This window comes from Setaria italica, chromosome I (assembly GCF_000263155.2).
Source record: "Setaria italica strain Yugu1 chromosome I, Setaria_italica_v2.0, whole genome shotgun sequence".
In the NCBI taxonomy this organism is placed as follows: Eukaryota; Viridiplantae; Streptophyta; class Magnoliopsida; order Poales; family Poaceae; genus Setaria; species Setaria italica.
The window spans coordinates 7079209-7099925 of NC_028450.1; the positions used below are offsets into that span (position 1 = coordinate 7079209).

The 20717-nt window shown below is 45.8% G+C and overlaps 1 protein-coding gene across 1 annotated transcript; it reads left to right on the plus strand.

Moving 5' to 3' along the window:
* Window positions 1-5863: 5863 nt before the first annotated feature.
* Window positions 5864-6536, plus strand: LOC111257386. Its single transcript, XM_022826894.1, has 2 exons — window positions 5864-6074; window positions 6202-6536. The coding sequence occupies exons 1-2, from the start codon at window positions 5934-5936 to the stop codon at window positions 6415-6417; spliced, it is 357 nt and encodes a 118-aa protein (XP_022682629.1). The 5' UTR covers window positions 5864-5933; the 3' UTR covers window positions 6418-6536.
* Window positions 6537-20717: the final 14181 nt, after the last annotated feature.

Here is a 20717-nt window from a genome sequence, read left to right on the forward strand (position 1 = left end):
TAAATCCGTTCATTAGGTCGTCGCTGGAGTTTGGCATTCTCCCTCCCTCTGTGGATATATTGTATTTGTATGAGCTAGGTGGACTGATAAGGAATGTGACGAGGATTTCAGTCAAGACTAAACTACAGCTTCCCTACTGGACGCGTGCATCTAACCTCGGCATGTGCTATATCTTTGGGCGTATCTGACTTTTTTTTTCCCTTTGTAGAAAATGCTGTACCTGACTTCTGATTATGGCGTGGCACATGCCTGCCTCCCTGCCTAAAGATACAGATACTGATGAACGGATGCTAGCACTCCTACACGTCACTGTTTCGTTGATACCGTGTGATGTGACATGACTTGGGAGCCGCACTCTCCAAGGAATCCCCAGGCGGAGAAAAGCCGCACATGTAAAATGGGAGCTAGCCGGGTAGAGACGCGTGAGGCGTGGCTCCGGCGTCCGAGTTGCCGACTCCTCTAGTAGTCGGAATGAATCTGGCTGGCCGGCTTGGCTGGCTAGCTAGGAGGAGTATCCATGACTTCCTCGTGCCTGTGTCCCACAACTTGGAGCTTAACCTCCCAGCCCAACTGCCCAAGTCCATGTTAATCAAGCAAATTGTGACGATTATGCTAGCTGGGTGAGCTGGTCGAAGAAGAGAAGGTGATAATAACATGTCAACGAAGTGGAGCCAGCCACCCACGCCCCAAAAGCGCACACCTGCGTGCCTCCACGCATGTCGATAAAAAAAAAAGCATGTTGATAAAAAAGTCTTGCAGTATGTGTACCACGGGTGGGCGTGATTGGTAGTTGGGAGGGGCGCTTCTGTTGGACCGTCCAGAACCGTTTCGTACACTCTCACCAGTTCGGTTCGCCTCCCCGCACGAAACGGCCGCACACCCTCGTTCACTTTCCCTATTCCATCCCGCATCCCTCCGTCCGCCCAGAGGCGACCTTCGCTCGCGAGCCGGGATGGGACGATGCTGGCGGGAAGATTTCGGGCGAGCGCGGGAGATGGCGCCGTCCTAGGGATAAAGGCGTGGGAGGCTAGGGTTACCTCCCCGTTCTCGTGCCACTACCTTCACTCCCCTCCATTTCTCTGGTGCGCCTTCTCCTCTCCCTCCCCTTGTTCGACCTTGGTTCGCCGGTGCGGTCGAGGTCCTCTGGCGGTCTACTGTTTGTCCTCCGGTGCTGTGACGGTACATCTCCCCCTCCTCTAACGTTGGTTCCTCCCCTCTCCCGCGTTGATTTGTTGATTCGTCTGTTTTTGTTTGGCGTCAATGAACCCTAGGTTCTTATATTCTCAGATCTGTGCGGTGCTTTTGTTCGTGTGCATCTGGATCTATATTTTTGTGATGTGGATCTATGTTTATTCATACTTGTTGATTGGATTTATCGATTCATGTATGTCTCACTCCTTTGCAACCAATCACGCCCGTAGCAAAGTGCTTAGGTCGATGATGAATCCTTGCCGCCGGAGGAGACCCTCAGGTGTGGCAGCCGCGTCTTGGATAACATGTAGTTCTAAATGTTTGCTTGCTTAACAACATGACCCAAGTGCTTGTACTCAATTCTAATGAACATTGCATTGTATTAGTAGATATGGATTTCCAAGCTAGGCGCCGGGCGGCGGTTGCTGTGGTTACTGCAATGGCTTCATGGTTTTTCATGTGATTTAGGAGGAGAGCTCAGGATGCTCGGTTCATTACCTATGGACCTATGGCAGAGAGGGACCAAGAGAGAATAACTAACCTAAGACTCATTTATGAATCTGATGTTCATTTATGAATATGATGATATCCATTGTGTTAACCTACTAAGGATGAGAAAGGTACCTTTTTTTCCAACTGTGTGACTTATTTCGTTCAAGAGAGTTGGTTATGGACAGCATGCATGCCACTGTTGAAGAACAAGTTGCAATGTTCTTGCGTGTAGTTGGTCACAACCAGAGGTTCAGGGTGATTAACATGACATTTAGGAGGTCACCAGAGACTATTAGTAGGTTCTTTCACCAAGTCTTGTATACAGTTGGTGAGTTGAGGAATGAGTTGATTGTTCCACCATCCACTAGTGTCCATCCTAGGATCCATGGCAGCAGGAGATGGTACCCATATTTCAAGGTTGGTGGCCTTTTCATAAATGTAATCAACTGACCTTACCCATATGGTAATAACCTTTTCATATGGTTATTTGTTTACTTGATTTAGGACTGCATAAGAGCAATTGATGGGACACATGTCTTAGCTAGAGTTCCTTTGCAGATGTAAGCTACCTTTAGAGGCAACAAACACACCATCACTTAGAATGTTCTGGCAGCATTGGACTTTGATCTCAGGTTCACATATGTGCTTTTTGGTTGGGAGGAATCTGCACATGATGCTCTAATTTTGGCTAATGCTCTTGAAAGGGCTGATGGCCTTAGAGTCCCACAAGGTACCATACATCACATATACACAACATGCCAAACAAATTGCACCCACTAAACTGACAAATCATGTCCATTTGTTACATTGTCTAGGGAAATTCTATCTTGTGGATGTTGGATATGCAGCCAGGCCTGGGTTCCTGCCGCCATTTCATGGTACAAGGTACCACTTGAGGGAGTTTGGTTCCAACAAACCACAAAACCAAAGAGAGTTGTTTAACCTAAGGAATTCTTCTCTTAGAGTGACAATAGATAGGGCATTTGGTGCTCTCAAGAATAGGTTTAGGATCCTTGATAACAAGCCTTTCCACCCTTACAAAACCCAAGTAAACCTGGTTCTTGCCTGTTGTATTCTGCACAACTGGATACTTAGGCATGGTTAGGATGAACATGTCCCCATCGAAGCTGCTTGGACTCCAAACTACACTAATACTCCCTCTGAGCCAGAGCATAGTCCTGACAATGGAACTTGGGTAGAACAGAGGGAACCATAGGCTGCACAAATGTGGCAAAGTAGGGGTTCTTCTAGAGTTTAATTCCAATGTTGCAATGAAGTACGTGGGGTTTATGTATTGTTTAGTAGCATTGATGGAATTTGTAATATTTGCTGAGACCTATGGCACTTTGTTGTGATGTTTATCTACAATCATGAACCTTCATTTGCTTTGATGTTTATCTGCAATCATGAACATTAAATGTTTTTTTGGATATGATTGGTACTCTAATTGTGGTTAGGAAATAGCTGAGATGGGTGAGGATCTTGTTGGTGTTGTTAATGAAATTGGATCTTAGGGTGGGGTGGCAGCTAAGGAGGAAGCCAACCCACCAGCCCCTCCACCCAACGGAGCTCAGCCTGGGGGGCCAATGCAGTAGACCAGTGTTCAGTCTGCCTTCATGCTTAGAAGGTTTCATGATCTGGTTGGGCAAGGGGTGAAAACTGACAAAGGCTTCAAGGAGGTTCATGTTAGGCAAGTTGTTGGGATGGTTTCTGAATTTGCTGAGGTCAATGTCACCACCAACCAGATTTACAACCACCTGCGCAAATAGCGCCAGAGGTGGATTGACATTGTTAGGCTCAAGGATCTTAGTGGTGCTCTCTGGAATGAAAAGCATCACATGATAGTTCTTGAGGAGGAGCATTCGATAGGCCATACCAAGGTTAGGCCACAACCATATATGTCTAACTGTTATGTGTAATTGTTGCCCTTTGTCTAACTGTTATACCATATGTTTGTCCAACTAGGATCACCCTGCCGATGACAAGTTCTTGAACACCCCTATTGAGAACTATGTTCAGATGGAGGTCATTTTTGAGTCTAGCCAGGCTACTGGTAGGTTTGCCATAGGTTCCAATGAACTCTTAGGTGTACCAACTGACCTTGGCCAACTTGAGGGAGATGTTAGATCAGAGACCATTGACTTAGGTGGGAATGAAGCTGATTCTGGTAAACCAAATGAAGCATCCAATAGGGTGGACAACTCAAAGGGTAGTGATGACAAAGACAAGGAAGCAAGAGATGGTCAAAGGAGGAAGTTGTACGCGTGAGGAAGAATACCAACTGATGCATGGTATGACTGTAGTTGTTGCCTCTGTTGCAGATGCCCTCAAGGTTCCTCATCACAATGAGGTCCATGAGGATCTGTATGGTTGTGTCATGGCCTGCCCTGGGTACTCACAGGAGGCACTAATGTGTGCCCTAGTGTATCTGCTCAAGAACAAAGTAGAAGGGCTGTGCTTTGTTCAGATGACAAAAGCCCATAGGATCCTGTGGCTTAGGACCTACCTGAGCCAAGCCTACTTCTCATAGATGCTTACTGATTGGCATCTGTGCTTTTGCTAGTAGCCATGCTAATTGTCTATGCTACAGTCCGACTTTTAAGGTTAGCACTAACCACTAATGGTGATGATAGAGATACCATTTGAAGCTTGTCCAAGGCTGCATATATTTTTGTATAGCATAGGACACATGGTGTCACCTTCAGGAGGTGATGAGGAGGGAGCTGTGAGGTGTACACATGAACACCTAAACTTGTGGTTGTGATGGACCTATCTTGTCTTTGTTCTGGTTGTTTGTTCTTTCTTGGTGGTTGTCAATGACACGTTACTGTAAGTAAGACCGTATGCCTGTGATGATTCCATTTTTTGCCCATTGATGTTGCTAGGTAACATCTGATGACCTTGAGCTTGTGAGGTACTGGGACATTCTTCCATCTGGTGTTGCTGTTCATATTCTTGTCTACCTATTTGGCTGGTTGTTTTGTCTTGATGGTTGTCAATGACCTGTTATTGAAGGTAAGACCATATGCCTGTGATGATTCAATTATTTGCTCAATAATATTGCTGGGTAATATCTGATGACCTTGAGCTTGTGAGGTACTGGGACATTCTTTGTTCTGGTGTTGCTGTTCTTGTCCAGTGATGTTGCATGTTTGTTCTTTCATTGTTCCGATGTTGCTATTCTTTTGTTGCTGTTTTGGTGTTGCTGTTATGGGACATTCTTTATTGTTGTCACTGATGCTCCAAGCTCAAGGTCAAGGGATGATGCAAAAACAAAAAAAATCTGAGGCAAACCTTTACTCTACCATAATTTCTTTGATCATACTACACCTTGCAATTGAATCATATTTTCTTTTCATTATAAGGCACAACGGCTTGGTCTGTTGTCTATTGAGATAGGAAGCCTGAGGTGTATGCAAATTGGGTCACATGCCATCAACAGGTCACTGGTTATCCAAATTATTGCTACAAGAGTTTCACTTCTAAAGAAGAGGCAACTGCATCTTTTCTTGAGTTCACTGGTGATGCAGATATCCAAGTTCCCTTCTTTAGGTCCACAAATGGCGGTCAACCCATATAGTTGGCTCCGTATCATCATTGTGGTGGAGCTTTTTTTATTATTATAGCACTGCTTGTAGTAATTAGTTTTCTTTGGAAATAAATTATGAAAAAAAACTGGTCAATTCCTCGTGCTAATGAATATTGGTGGTAACCTCACCAAAATGGTCCTGGGGTATTCTGAACATCTCCCATTCATCCTACCAAATAAGAACTCTTGTGCAATCTCATACGAGAAAACGGTGCATCCAATTCAACCAAACAACAGCTTGGATCATTCAGCATGATAGTAATATGCAACCAAACAAACCTAAGTGCATCAGGCCATCCCGCCTCCCGCTAGCCGGTACCACCCCTCCGTCCAACCAATCACGCCCTACGTGTTAACAATACATCAGCTGGTCGCTCCGGCGATCGAGGGCGGCGACAATAACATGTTATCGCACGTAATGCAACCGTGCAATGAACCGGAGGAACCGTCCACGCCCCCCAAAAGCGCACACAGAAAATAAAACACGGGTGCCCCACCCCCACGCACGCTGGCGCCGCCGCCGGCATTATATATTGGGGGCGACGAGTACGTACGAGAGCTCCATCGATCGGTCTCCGGTGCGTCCGGTCTCCTGCTGTTCTGAACCCGCCCAGTTTGTCGATTCAGATAAGATATAGGAGAAGTGTGTTGCTAGTTGTCCATGGCGTCGTCCGAGCTGCGGCGGTACTGCGACACCGAGCTGAGCCTCGGCCGCCGTCCCGCGCCGCCGGCGTGCGCCAAGGAAGAGAAGGCGCCCGCCGCCACGGCTTGCGGCGGCGGGCTCGCGTCCACGGAGCTCCAGGTTCGTACTGCGGACGCCACGACACCGCTGTGGCCGCCGATTGCGTGTCTGGTTTGCATTGATTTTTAAGCGCGAGAGATCGATCAGTTTTACGCCTGACGAGACTGTACGCGCACGTGTGATGCAGGCGATGGCGATCCTGCGCATGGCGAGGAGAGCGGCGGCGGAGGCGTTGGAGGAGGGGCCAGCGTGGAGGGCGGCGGGTGACGGCGCGGACGTGCGGCGCCTGTCGGTGAGGAGGTCGCTGGAGTTGTTCCTGCGGCGGCGGGAACCGAGGTGCCAGCAGCTCGGTGCCGCCGCCTCGCCATCCTCCTCCTCCTGCTTGACTGACAGCCCAATCTAGGTGCTGCCGCTTCCGTTTCATCTGTGGTCCCGTGCATGTACAGATGTACCAAGTGTGTAGTCGGCGCATTTGATGGCGCGCGCGGGAGAATGTATTGGTTAGCTGTGTCGTCGTCTTTACTTGCGGCTACCTTATAGAAACGGCACGGCCCCCAGTCGCGCGCCGCATTTTCTTGGCCACAGGAGCACCGGCACGAGCACGCCGGCCGGCGGCGAGCACGAGAATGCGAAGTTCTCTGCGGGCCCGGCGCCGCGCCGGCAGCCCGAACCCCGATCGATCGGGTACGTCGAGCTCGGCCGCGCGCCCCGTGCGTTGACGACGGCACGGCCGGCACGACCGCGCGCCGTGTCGCGTCCGAAACGAACCGACCACCCCCTGCCACCGCAGGAGCAGGAGCTCGTCGTCTGCCAAAAGGCTGCGGCCGTGGGCGTAGTCGCGGCTCGCAACCGCAGCAACTTTGTTCTCCGGCGCCGAAACCCGTGGGGGCGCGGCCCACGGTTTCGCAGTTTCGCACGTGAGTTTTTGCTAGGCAAAGGAAACTCCCCCACCCCACCCGCACCCCGGCGGCGCGCCTAGAGCTCTAGGCTGGCCCCAGCGCCGCCATGGATTGCGCATTTGCGCTGCCGTGGCATCGACGATCCACCGGCGCGCACGCGGTGAATTAGCTAGACGCTTGAGCCTGCTCTAGACATGATGGCCCTTCAGCGAAAACGTGTGATCATTCAGATCTTTGAGCAATGAGCATGTATAATTGGAGGTGGCCAAGAATCAACTTTGCCAAACGTGCAGGAGTATACTTCTATGATACAAGAAGGATTTTCAGCGCAAGAAAATTTTTAGAAAAAAATAATTTAACAACACGTGCTCCAAATATATACTCCCAGCAGTGCTCAACCGCTATGCCGGAAACGCTACGCAAAGACAACGAGCATGTTTGATTGCTGGTGGTCCAATAATGTGCCTTGCAAATGTTTGATTAAGGGACTAAGTATGTTTGGTTAAGATACTAAGTAGCATGTATTGGATTTGAGAACTAAAATAGTACAGAAGTTTAATTTTTTTGGGGTACAAAATTCATGTTGTAATTAACTTGGGTTTCTCCATGTATAGGTCCTTAAGCCTCATTGATCATGTGTGAGATACTGAGATGCACTCTCGAAGGTTAGCACCCCAAATTTGAAGACGAACGAAAAAAGGATAACCGCACCCACACGTGCAATTATTTTGAAAGCTCACGTGCAAAAAAATGGTAGGCAGACCGCACACACAAACGTATGGCTCCACCGGCCAGCTTTTCAAGCAGGAAGGGCAACGCTTCTTTACGTTTCCTCACGCCTGCATTCCATAACCTGATGCAGCCCATCAAGCCCAATGGCAATGCAAGCCTCCCTTTAATTTCGCCACGACGATCAGTCGCCAGGATTAGCCGGTCGCCGGCCAAACGTGACGGCGACATGCACGACGTTGACGCGCCGGCGCCACCTGAAAAACGCATCGGTATTCGTTACCAATACTTCAATCGCTCCCTGCGCCATATATAAAAGCAAGGAAGATTCAATTCAGCTTTGAACCTACCCGTCAGAATCTGTTCAGGATTTCAGATACGGGGTGCTCTCTTTACCAGGAACTTATCCGTCGGAGGAGTCGACGGCGACGATGGCGACGGCGGCGTCCAAGATGCAGCGCTGCTGCGACACGGAGCTTCGCCTCGGCGGCTGCTCTCATGATGCATCGTCGCCTCCGCGCGCGAGGGAGAGCGAGAAGCAGGCAGCGACATCCGGCGCGCCCTACTACGACGGCGGCGACCGGTTATCGCAGCAGCAGCTGGCGGCAGTGTCCGGTGGCCGCGGCGGCGCCGCCACGGACGCGGAGGTCCAGACGAGCGCGATCATCCGGATGGCGAGGAGGGCGGCGGGGTGGCGCGGCGAGGAGGAGGAGCTCGCTGCGGTGGTTCTTGCAGCGGCGGCGGGAGGTGAGGAGCCGGTGCCGTGGCGCCTTCTTATTGCCGCCATCTTGGGCTTTTTTTATTTTTAACTTTTTTAAAATATTTATAAAAAAATCCCTCATCAACTTTATTTGCACGGCGGCGTGATCCTTTTAGTCGCGTCATGGCTCGTGGCGCGGCACGAAGCCTTCGTCACGCCACATACACTAGTGCGGCAGAAGTGCCACAGCGCGGCGCTTGCCGCGCCAGCTCGCCTGGCACGGCAGCCTTCGCGGTAGTTTACAGCGTGCGCCGGCTTCCTCCTCCTCTCTCTCTCCCTCCCTCTTCCTTCCTCCAGAAACACCCGAGCCCGACCCAAACCCTCGCCGCTGGCCGCCGCCATCCCAAATCCGGCGATTTCGGTTGGGGAAAGTAGTTGGAATCGTTCACCGCTTCGTTTGCAAGGTATCCCCCAACGTTTTGCTTTATTTTACCGTTCCATTTGGTAGATCGGAAGATGCTTAGGTGACCTAGGGTTAAGTTGTTGATTTGAAATTTTGATGAAATGCAATGTTGTTATGTGTTAGTGGATGCTTAGTTCATACGCACTAGACTCTTTGCCCGCGATATTGACGTGTAGAAATTGTTGCATACTTCGATTTAGGCAGTTATTGATGCATTTGTGTAGTGTATATGGCATTTGTAGGTTTATGTGTGCAATATGTCCAATTAATATGTCCAATATGTTTATTTCGTAATATACTTGCTATAGTTGGTATGGTAAAGTATTTGTATTTTGTAGATGGATCATTTAGTTTGTATGTTTGATGGTGGGATTGTGAAAGAGAATGGGGAGTTTGAAAATATGAATGAGGTAGTGGAATTGTTTGATGCTCCTCCACTTTTAAAGATTTAGTTGACCGTGCAATGAGAAAGTATGGATGTAGAGTGGATGAGATGATATTGAGAGGCCGTTTTGATTGTGGGAAATCTAGACCTCATTATGTTGTTATGAACTTGGCATCCGAGTCAAATTGGAAGCAATATAAAGAGGTAGTTGAGCATGCAAATGTTGTATGTTTGGAGTTGGTAGTTGAAATTTTTCGTATGCCTGGCACAAATGTTAATATAAGGAGGTAGTTGAGCATGCAAATGTTGTATGTTTGGAGCTGGTAGTTGAAATTTTTCGTATGCCTGGCACAAATGTTACCTTGAGAGATGAAGTGCAGTTAGTGAATCATAATGGTACCCAAGAGTCAGAAATTTTGCAGCACGGTTTAGGTGAAAGACAATATGATTTTAGCTTAGCCATTGCCAATGATGATTTTCCCATTGATACTTTTGAGCAGGAAGAAACAAATATAGATGATGATGATGATGACATATCTCTAAGTTTCGAAGATGGTGACTTTGAGGAGGATGAGGTAGAAGATGTCCAGGAAGAGGAGGAGTCACAATCTCAGAGTGATGGGTCTGAAATCTGAGGAGGATGGGCCGCAGGTCAACATTGAAACCGTGCATGATGTAGAAGATATTGGTCGTATGGACGAATATTTTTTCTTACACCCATAACGAGTTGTGGTTATTGAAAGAATGTGATATTGAACTGCCATCCATTCCCAATGCTAAGGACATAAGCATGGTCCACAAAGTTATATGTGAATCTACTATGGTGAATTCTGAAGGGATACCCTTTAGTGAGAGTCCAGTGATTAAGAAGGGAATGAAGTTCAACAGTTTTGAGGAGCTTAAGTTTTTCTTGCTGACTACGCAGTGAGGTTACATAGACCTTTCAGTGTAGTTCACTCTGACAAGAACCTAAGGTATGATATCATGTGCCAACAAGGATGCATGTAGCATGTTTGGTCACGGCTAATTAGAAACACCGGACAATGGAGGATTTCAAAGATTGTGCAACCGCATACTTATCGTTCTTCACAGCCGAAGGGAGTGCACATCCAGTGCACAACAAAGTACCTTGGGCGGCGCATCCTAGGCATCATTCGTGCCGATAGCGAGACATCGGTACCATCTCTCGTGGAGTCCATATTCACCTTTATTGGATACCATGTCAAGTATTCAAAGGCATGGTGGGTGAAGCAACATGCCGTTGCCCCGCTTTGGGGAGACTGGAAGGAGTCTTATGGCATGGTTCATAGGGTACTCACAGCTATGGCCTACTACAATCCCAGGGTTAAATGGTTCACTCACTCAACCGGCATGATGCAGCTTAACAATGGTGTTTTGAAACACGTGCTCCAAAGGGTATTTTGGTGCTTCCTACAATGTCGTGTGTCTTTTCAACATTGTCGTCCTGTGATACTTGTCGACGGTACATTTTTGACCGGGAAGTATAAGGGTGCACTAATGATGGCAGTTGCAGTACATCCAGAACAGCAGCTTGTTCCTCTAGCTTTTGCCTTGGCCAAGAGTGAGAACAATGACAATTGGTCATGGTTCATGAAACTGGTTCGGGGACACGTATTTGGACCGTCACGGCAAGTATGTATGATCTCAGATAGGCACCATGACCTCCTACATTGTGCGAACGACCACATGGAAGGGTTTCCACTGCTTGTGCATAGGTGGTGCACGAGGCACTTTGCCGCCAACATGTGGCGTCGGCAAAAGAATAAGGAGGTGATTGGAAAGTTGAAGAATTTATGCATGGTACATACGGAGAAAGAATTTTATGAGAAGTTAGAAGATCTAGTGAAGGACTTGAACGATGACGCAAAAGAATAGTTGAAGGTTGAAATGGAGGATAAGGACAAATGGCGCAAGCTTTTGATGAGGGAGGGATGCGTTGGGGTATTATGATCACAAACTACTCGGAATCCCTAAATGATATTTTCAAAGGCATCCAAAGTATACCCGTATCGGGAATTATTGAGTACTCGTTCGAAAAATGCAACGCGTATTTTGTGGACAGATGGCAAAAGACACGTGATCTGTTGAATGAAGATCATAGGAATGGTAAGGTTGCAGATGAACATATATCAGAGGCTAAGCTTAGGTCCATTAACCAATTACCAGAACCTTACAGGACAAAGAATGGTATATTCTATAAGAGGTTCCAGTACTACTAACGTTGGCGGTGAGATCCATGGAGGCCGACACTATAGAGTGGATCTCAACGAAGTTTCGTGCACCTGCAACATTCCTTAATTGTTGCACCTTCTATGTTCACACTTCATTACAGCTTGCAAGGCAAGAGGTCTTAATTATGAAAGCCCTATGTACATGTCACCCTTGTGCTCTAGGGAGCACACCATTAGAATTTGGAAATCAAGCTTTGAACCTTACCTTGATCCATCACAATGGCCGCCATATGAAGGGCTTAAGTACGTCCCAAACTCCAATTTGAAGAGAAACAAAATAGGTAGGAGACAGAAGAAGCGTTTGAGAGGCGACATGGACGAGTCGCAAGGGAGGCTTTTAGTAGATTATGGGACTGGTGATTTTGATGTGGATACATCGGAAAATCGTTGCTCCAAGTACCACAAGTTCATTAAGAATTGTACATGCTGCAAGAAGAAATCTAAGGGAAAGAAATCTAAGACGAAAAATAGAAGCAAGCGTTCTTCCAACCTGAGGGTAGTCGCGGAGGTCATATTTTGCATGGTTATCATTATAACATTTATTGATAGTAAATTTTCATTGTTACTCTACTTATCATGCAAAGAACCTTTTTACTAATGAATATTGTTTATTCTGTTTTAGGATGGCGGACCCAGTCTACCCACTCCTTGAGGCCGCGTACGACATGCAACACCGTAGCCACCTCCCCGCCGACCTCCATGGGGTACTACATATTATATGAATGAGATTATATGCAATTTTTATGTAGATTCACCCTCAAATAAAGTTTGCTAATTTTTTGTTTACTGATGTATGAGTATGCTTGATTTCTGTAACTTATAATACCAAATGGCACATAATAGTAGTAGTGTATCCAAACCTATACTAGCTCAGTTTATTTTCTATGGAAAGTCAATAAGAATGCAAACCACTGCTAGTGTTCCTCTTTTGTTTTTGCTTACATAAGACTGCTAGTCATTCATGTAAAGAATAAGACTGAATCCCTAGCTAAGAATGTGTCTAATAAATAGACCATGATTTCGTATTGATTACAAACAAAAACATCTGGAAGTCGAGTATTTATATAGTCTTACAGCACATGTTAGAAACCACCTGCAACTTAATATTTTGGCCTATAGCAACATTGACCATACATATACTTGGAACTTGCATGTATCTTCTATCTCAATGCCCATATCTAGAAAATATGCTATCAGCATTCTTAAAGTCGAATAATAATTTGAAACATAGTTCAATAATTTCTGTAACCTAGAGTGACCTTTTTAAAAGCTGACAACAACCTCTAAATACCTTTTGTTTAAAAATGACTTCAAACCCTCTTGACATGATATCTAAATCACATAGGCCATTCATATTTTTTTTACATACGTTTTTTACATTCATAATTTTTCTTCTGTTCTCCATGAAATATGCTATGGCCGTGAACATGCTTCATGCTGGACTCATGCTTTTTTGACATACCTAAAAACTGACTCGTGTTTGCACAAAGATACTCGTTCCGTGGTAGGTTGCAGTCTGGTCCATGGATGCTTGTTTAGAACCCGTCTGCATGATTGCATAAATCTTATCACTGCCTATTGTTATTTGTAGTTGAATGATAATATACCATTTGATATGATACCATTTGTTTCCATATATTTGCAAAGAACCTTTTTCCATTTATTTCCATTTCCTTGTATGGTAAGAAATAATCTTATTTCCAATTATTTGGATGTTTTGCAGGAATTGAAGCCATTACGGCCACGAGTGCACTCCCCACTTAGGTGGGATGAGCGCTACGTGCCATACCTCTAGAGAGCTGGATTTCTAGACATTGTTGTGGTGGTTGCTGCGGGCCTCCCTCCGATGGATGGACCCTTGTTGACTACCATGGTCGATCACTGACGTCCGAAGACTCACACCTTCCACCTCCCGTGCAGCAGAATGACCGTGACCATGCAGGATGTTGCTATGATCCTTGGTCTTCCACTGGAGGGGCTTCCAGTGATGAGGATCATTCAGAGTGAAAACTGGTATGACATGGTAGAGCTGCACATTGGGATTAGGCCTCTAGAGCTCGAGGAGGGAGAAAACTCGAAGAAGACCTCCGGGGTGAGCTACGCATGGTTGAGGGAGCAGTTCAGTGCGTGCCCACCGGGAGCAGCTGATGAGGTTGTGGAGAGGCATGCTCGTGTTTGGCTGTGGCACTTTGTTAGCACCTTATTGCTAACTGATGCAGCCGGGAACACCGTGTCTTGGATGATTTTTCTAATTTTGGGTTAGAATTGGGACAACCTCCGTGGCTACAGTTGGGGCTCAACGGTACTCGCCTGGTTGTACAGGCAGTTGTGTGACACTTGCAGACGCACTGCAAGGGATGCAAATCTTGGAGGGTGTGCATATCTGCTGCAGATTTGGGTTTGGGAGCGAATCTCGATGGGTCGACCTTGCTATCTTCGCGTGGAGGTATAACACTACGATGACTTCCCCTTTCCGCTTTCTAGTTCACACATCTTTTGTACCTTGCTAATAATCGGATTCCTTTGAATTTTCAACCTTGGCAACGACAAGATTCGTTTCCCACAATTGCACATGTGTAGAAGCATGCGGAGCCTGTTCGTGGCCCTCCGCCAAGGTGATACGAGTTCTACACAAATGAGCTTGATTGTGTCATGCAAAACTAGGTAATTTGGTCACCATAGTCTTTTAAGCTCAATTGCATATAATCACCTATAAAGTAACTATTGTTTTTACCAAATTTTGAAGGTTGAATGGGAACCATACACCCGTGAGCAGCTGAGCCAGATCATATTTTCACCTATGTGCTATAGAGACAAGCAGTTGTGGAGGTCCACTACTCCACTGATCTTGTACTACATCGTTGAGATGCACTTACCGCATAGGGATGCGGCAATTTGGTAGGCACAACAGTGCCCTCCCATGGAGTACTCGACTTCACAGGCATTGCACAAGTATGTAGGAACCATTACCCACTTTGCTTCTTCGAGAGACCTATGAAACATGTTACGCTAATAACTTGCGAAATTTGTAATGCAAGATCGACCGCAAGAAGAGGTACAAGGAGAATGACGGGAGGGTCAAGCATGCTGAGTACTTGCAGTGGTGGGATAACAGGCCAAGATGTGATCCCGATGATGGGCCGTATTGGTGTGCAGGACCACACAAGGAGTACCTTCGATGGTACTATGCAGCCACCAGAACTAGGATCAAGTCATCTTGGACCATTGAGCCCATTAAGAATCCATCGTCCGACTTCTCCGATGACATAGTTGACGAGTACGACACGATGACACGCTTAGGAACACAGCCTGAGCGTGCACCTCTACATGACTACATGGTAAGATTCCATTCTGTATATTTCCCTTGTTAAGGTATGTAATCACAATACCATTACATTGATAAATCATGAAATCAAAACTATGCGTACAGGGATAGCAGCTTGCAAGGCTTGCCAATGAGGCAAGCGTGGTCATGGAGCATGCAAGCGGATCTGGTGATGGTGTGCTTCGTAGTTTGCAGAGGTACAAGCACAACCTAGTTTCCATTGATCCCCGTCATATCTTTGTAAACCTCTCAATATAATAATGGTGACTCTATGTTGCTTACATGTTGTAGAGGGTTTGAAGAAGCTGCAGGCGAATGGCCATGAAGATGAATTGCATGTCGGCCCAGATGTGCACCACGCTGACAATGGCCAGGGCACTTGTTCTGGATCACGTCATACTCCTATCCACCACGGTAGAGGTGGAATCTCTAGGACTCCCTCCTTGACCACCTCAAGGATTGCATCAGCATCCACTGCTCCAGGTTCTAGCAGCAGGTCACGAGGAAAGGCACCCACGACCCTTGAGGCAAGTGAGGAGTCCGAGGATGATGACCCTACCTATGGTGAGCATCTGGAGATGTCCGACATGTTTGATGCTCCACCTGTGACTCAGACGCAGGGAGAGTCCAGCCAGGCAGATTCACCAGTTTCCCCTAGTTCTATTCTCAATTGCTAAGTTCAATTCCTAAAGAGTCGTACACCTTGATGATTTCCTTTCAATTTTTTGTAGGGACCTACAGCTCCAAACTGGAGGCCCCGTCGGCATTGTTCTCGTGACCACACCGACGTTGGTAGTGCCAATGTGTTGCCCACACATTCAAGGAGGGAGTGTCGCCCAAGGGATCCTTTCAGCCCTCCGGATCAGCGGCGTCCACGTCAATGAAATTTGCATGTTTGAAGTGTGTTGCACTAGGTGTTGGATTGTAATACTATGTTGCAACTTGTGCCGCCTGTGTGTAAAAGACTGTTGGAATTTATCGAACATGTGTGTAAAAGACTAGTGGAATTGTCAAGTGTGTAAAACGCTATGTTGGATTTTAGTTGGATTTGTGCATCTGTATGTGACCTGGATGCATCCATGCACAATTATAATGTGGTGGCATGTGCTTATTTTCAAAATGGGTTACCTTTCTTCCTTGTCTCTTCTTTTCCCTTGTAGGATCAAGCAATATGCAAGGTGAACAGAGAAAACAACACGTCAGGAGTGAACAACTCTGAGAGGTATTATTTTTCTTTATTACTTTAAGTATTAAGTAGTTTTACAACATAAGCTGTCGTATAGCTTTGGTGAATTGTGGAAAATTAAAAGATTTAAGTATATCATTTCAATGTTCAATCTGTCACAGGATGACTTCAGGTGCAGCAATGTTACCACATCCTTCAAAGGTACTGCATCCAGGATTAAATTGTTTGGGATGATTTTTGTATTTAATTTGCATGTGCTTCTTTATTCCAAGACAAAACAAAAGATACTAGGTTGCCATGCTGATAATAGTGCAGTCACTGTTTTTAAACAAAAAAGGATGATGCACATGGCTTTCTTTTGCTTCTGGCTCATTTCTTTCTCTTTGAATATTTCACTTGATTTCATACCTGTTAAATTTTCCAGGTATCGACAGGTGGTGAAGATGCACAATTATAAACAGTTGCCACACAAATTGGTCAAAATCATGGGAGGTAAACATGGCAACAGGACCAAATGCCACTTTATCTGTTCTCCAGTTTAAAAAATGAAATGTTCTCCAGTGTGAGTATATTGCTCGGTGGATTTGGAATGTTGTGTTGAGTCTGTGTAGCCCATAAGCTTCCAGACTCATGCAGCTGGATTTTTGTTCAACTGAAGGTAGGGTAGCTTTAATAGGAAGCATCAGCAAGTTCTTTTCTTATTCTTCATTTTTGCTAATTGCATTGTGTGTTTCTGGGCTTCTAGCAATCCTTCAATAATCATGCCCCAATTTGTTTTAGAGACAACTCCTGGAGCATGCCGACATTACCTGTTAAAATCTTAGGATTCAATTTTAGGGGAACTGCTGGAGGGGGACACAATTTAGGGAGAGAAATGTTTCACAATTTACGGGGACACAATTATTAGCATGGAACTTTTGTATAACATCTGCAACAAATCCTGAATATTTCACTTACAACAAATCAAATGAGGGGTATTTCTAACTCATATTACCATTTCTTTTCCAGAGTGGAATGCATATCAGTGGTGTGGTAAAATGGCCTAAATGAGTAATTGGAGAATAAGAACATGAAGTACCATCCATTACTATTGCAGGTATCTTCATCATCCATCATCGATTTCTTTTTCATTTTTTCAGTTATCCTGCCTAATTTCTTGAAGTTAAAGTGCATCAGATTGCATATTGTAACCACCTTCCTGGGCAAGACATAAACATGAAATTCGCGATTTAATTCATCTACTATCTATATCTGTAGTTCAATGCATTGTAGGCTAATGTTGCCTGATATTGCCTCTGCACGCTAGGCCGCACCAGCTCAAGCGCTTATGGTTGTTGTGGTTCGATGACCAGAAGGGCAAGTCCAACTAGAGGGCAAGAGTTAATTTCAGGACTGGCATCGCTTACAATAAAATTTGGGCCAGGTTCTCTGTATGCTTGGTGTGCTTGAGGGTGTGCTCTTATCCTTGCAGTTACTGTCGTGCTCAAATGCTTTAGTGAAAAATTGGTGTAGTGGCAATACTACTTCCTGTGCTTGATGAAAAAAATTTCTTTGTTGCCAGATTGTACTGGAACTCGAATCTCCGGGGTGCAGGAGCAAAGCACTACCACACCACGCCGCCTGGCGCGGCAGTATAGAGTTGCCGCGCCAGACCGGCAGTGCTTAACTGCCGCACCGTGGACAGCACAGTTCAGTACGCTTTCAAAACCTTTGGAGCGTACTGAAACTGTGGTGTCCGCGGCGCGGGAGCTAACCACTGCCGCGCCAGGTCGCTTGGCTGGCACTGCTTCACCCAAAAACTGTAGCATTTTCACATAACTGTTGTATTTTTTTTTGGCATGTTCGAAAACCATAATGCCCAAAGCAATATTTTTCAGCCCTTTCAATATACCGCCTAACAACTATTGTACTTGTGCGTAGAAGCTGTGCATGCTGTTCTAGTCATGAAGACATGCAGGGAGGGGTTACTGTCGCAGGTAGACTCAGCCACACCAGTCAAAAAAAGATGAGATTGGAAGCCCGTCAAATTCAGCTACGCTCTACTCGTAATCGATATGGATTACTAGACATTAATCAAAGGTTAACAAAAATTATTATAAATTTGAAATGCCATTTAGTTAACTCATTTCCTAATCAATCCTGTCTTTAATTTGCAGCACGTAACAACATCATAAGCATCGCAGTGGTTCGCCTTTGGGCAAGAACTAAGAACATGCATATCACTTTGAGCCCAGAACGGATCCCCGCCTCGGATTCCATCGGAGACCACAGACCATTCAAGACCTGCACATCTATTGATCCATACATGCTATGGCTTACAAAATGTAATAGTAGATGCAAATAAACGCCCGCGCAGTCAATGCAAATAACATAATACATGATTCTCAATAAATAAATATAGTTCTCACAATAAATAGAGTTCTCGATAAATAAACATAGTTCTCTCACAAATAAACATAATTTTCACAATTAAAGAAACACATGTACCAACTCAATGAACACATTCATCTAGTCGGAGTCACCTTCATATAGTAACTCATCATCATCCCCGCAATAACAACTCCCTTCCCTTTCTTATCCACATTAACCTTGTCACACTTGCCAAAGGCCATGCCAACAGGTAAATCGGCAACAAGTGCCTTCATTACCTCCATCTGCGCCTCTTCCGTCCTTTCTTGTAACTATTCCATTTGAATCCTCCTCTTCCTTGCCTTAACCTGCTGCAAATATTCTTCCCATGAACCCTTAGGGTATTTTGCATTCGGATCAACCACAAAACCTATACGATCTCTCTCCTCCCTCAACCTTTGTTTCTCCAACTCCCTCTCCTCCTGCAACTTCCTTCTATTTTATCTCCTCTCATCTTTAGTTAGAGGTCGTGGATACTTGGCTCTATTCTGTCTTCAATACTTAATAAGAGTTTTCTTCGCATAAAGTCCTTTAGGCTTTACTCCAGTCTCCCGAACCATGTCTTGGTATATTTTCCCCATAGCAAGTCACTGTCAGGTATAGGCACATCATACTCCTCCCTAATCTTTTCTCTCAGATCTTGTGTTTCTCTTAACTTTCATGGTTTCAATGTACGATCCAACTTTAACAATAAATCATGATGACCAGAAAAGTCTTCCCAATCACATGTCCTTCCCTCCTGCAACAAGATGTTCATATTGTTACAAATTTGTAACAATGGATACACGTTTCACATGTCATGGCATAAACAATCAACCAAAAAGATGAATAGTTACTCACCCAGTACTCGCCATGTGCATTGCCATAGAAGAATCATATCCGAGCTCAGAAGGCACCACACCTTATGTTGCCAATATACCACACTTACATCTATTACTAGGAGAGGACACACATAGCCATGGTGCCTTTCCAGCCTCGAACTCCCGCACTTGCTCCTTCGTTGGTCACATCGGCTTAGGCCCATAGATGTACTAAGTGAAATCACATAGCGGTCATCCATCCTACATAAAACCGGTCACAAGATTACACGGTGCATATCAAAAAAAACTATCACTGCTTTCTACACATGATCCTAACATTTTCCTACTAAACATACATGGGTCATTAGCGAGCATCGAAAGAATGGAGTGAACTTAGGTGGAACCCCTAAGTTAGGACACATAAGCTTAGCAGCAACTCCACACTTGCACATCGAAGAATCCCTCACACGCTTACAAGCAGCCTCCTGCTTCTCCTTGGTCATTCTAGGTGGGTTTGGTGGAGGAGGAACCCAACGCCTAAACTAATAGTATGGTTTAAGCTGCGTGCTATCGTATGGGAATAGTCGGATCCTAGGATCATATTTGTCAAGTCCATCTATTCACTGAAAGAAATTACAGAGCGTGGCAGGCATAGGATTAAACTTCCACTTGCACACATAGAAGGCTCTTCCGGCGATCTTTGAGTACCTTAATTGTTTCACCTCGGCTGGCACACCACAACTACAATCCGGTACTGGAAGGGCTGGAGGTACGGGAGCATCCGCATCAAACTCGCCGATGTAATGCATGTACCCCATACGCCACTTGTATTCAAACCCATTCGCCGTCATCGCACCTACACAACAAGTGACCAAAAATTAACTAAACGATCCATCTACTTTACCATACCAACTACACACATCAATTTGACATATTGCACAAATAAACCTACCAATGCCATGTACAATACATAAATGGATCAATAACTAGCTAAATCTAAGCATGCAACAAGTTCTACATGTAAAAATCACCGGCAGAGAATCTACTGCGTATGAACTAAGCATCCAATACTACGTAACAACATTAAATTTCATCAAAAATTCGAAATAACATCCGTAACCCTAGATCAACTAAACATCCACCAATCTAGCAAATGGTAAGGATGCGGGGATCGATTCCCCCTAATTCTCCCAAAAAAAACACCAGATTTGGGGGGATTTCGGGGGTCGGGGGGCGCTGCCGAGTTGGAGGTGGAGCTCGGGTGTTTCTGGAGTAAGGAAGAGAGGAGGGAGAGAGCAGGAGGAAGTCGGCATGCGGCTGTAAGCCAGGCACTGCCGCGCCAAGCGAGCTGGCACGGCAAGCGCTACGCCGCGCCAGCACGGTGTCCCGCGTGCGCACCAGCGTGGCACCTCTGCCGCGTCAGTGCATGTGGTGCAGCAGAGGCTTCCTGCCGCGCCACGGGCCGCGGCGCGACTAAAAGGGTCACGCTGCGCAAATAAAGTTGGAGAGGAATTTTTTATAAATATTTTTAAAACAGTTTAAGAATAAAAAAATC

Coding starts and splice junctions, on each gene's coding strand:
- LOC111257386 (XM_022826894.1), top strand. CDS start 5,934: ATGGCGTCGTCCGAGCTGCGGCGGTACTGCGACACCGAGCTGAGCCTC. Junction 6,075..6,201: donor TCGCGTCCACGGAGCTCCAG/GTTCGTACTGCG, acceptor CGTGTGATGCAG/GCGATGGCGATCCTGCGCAT.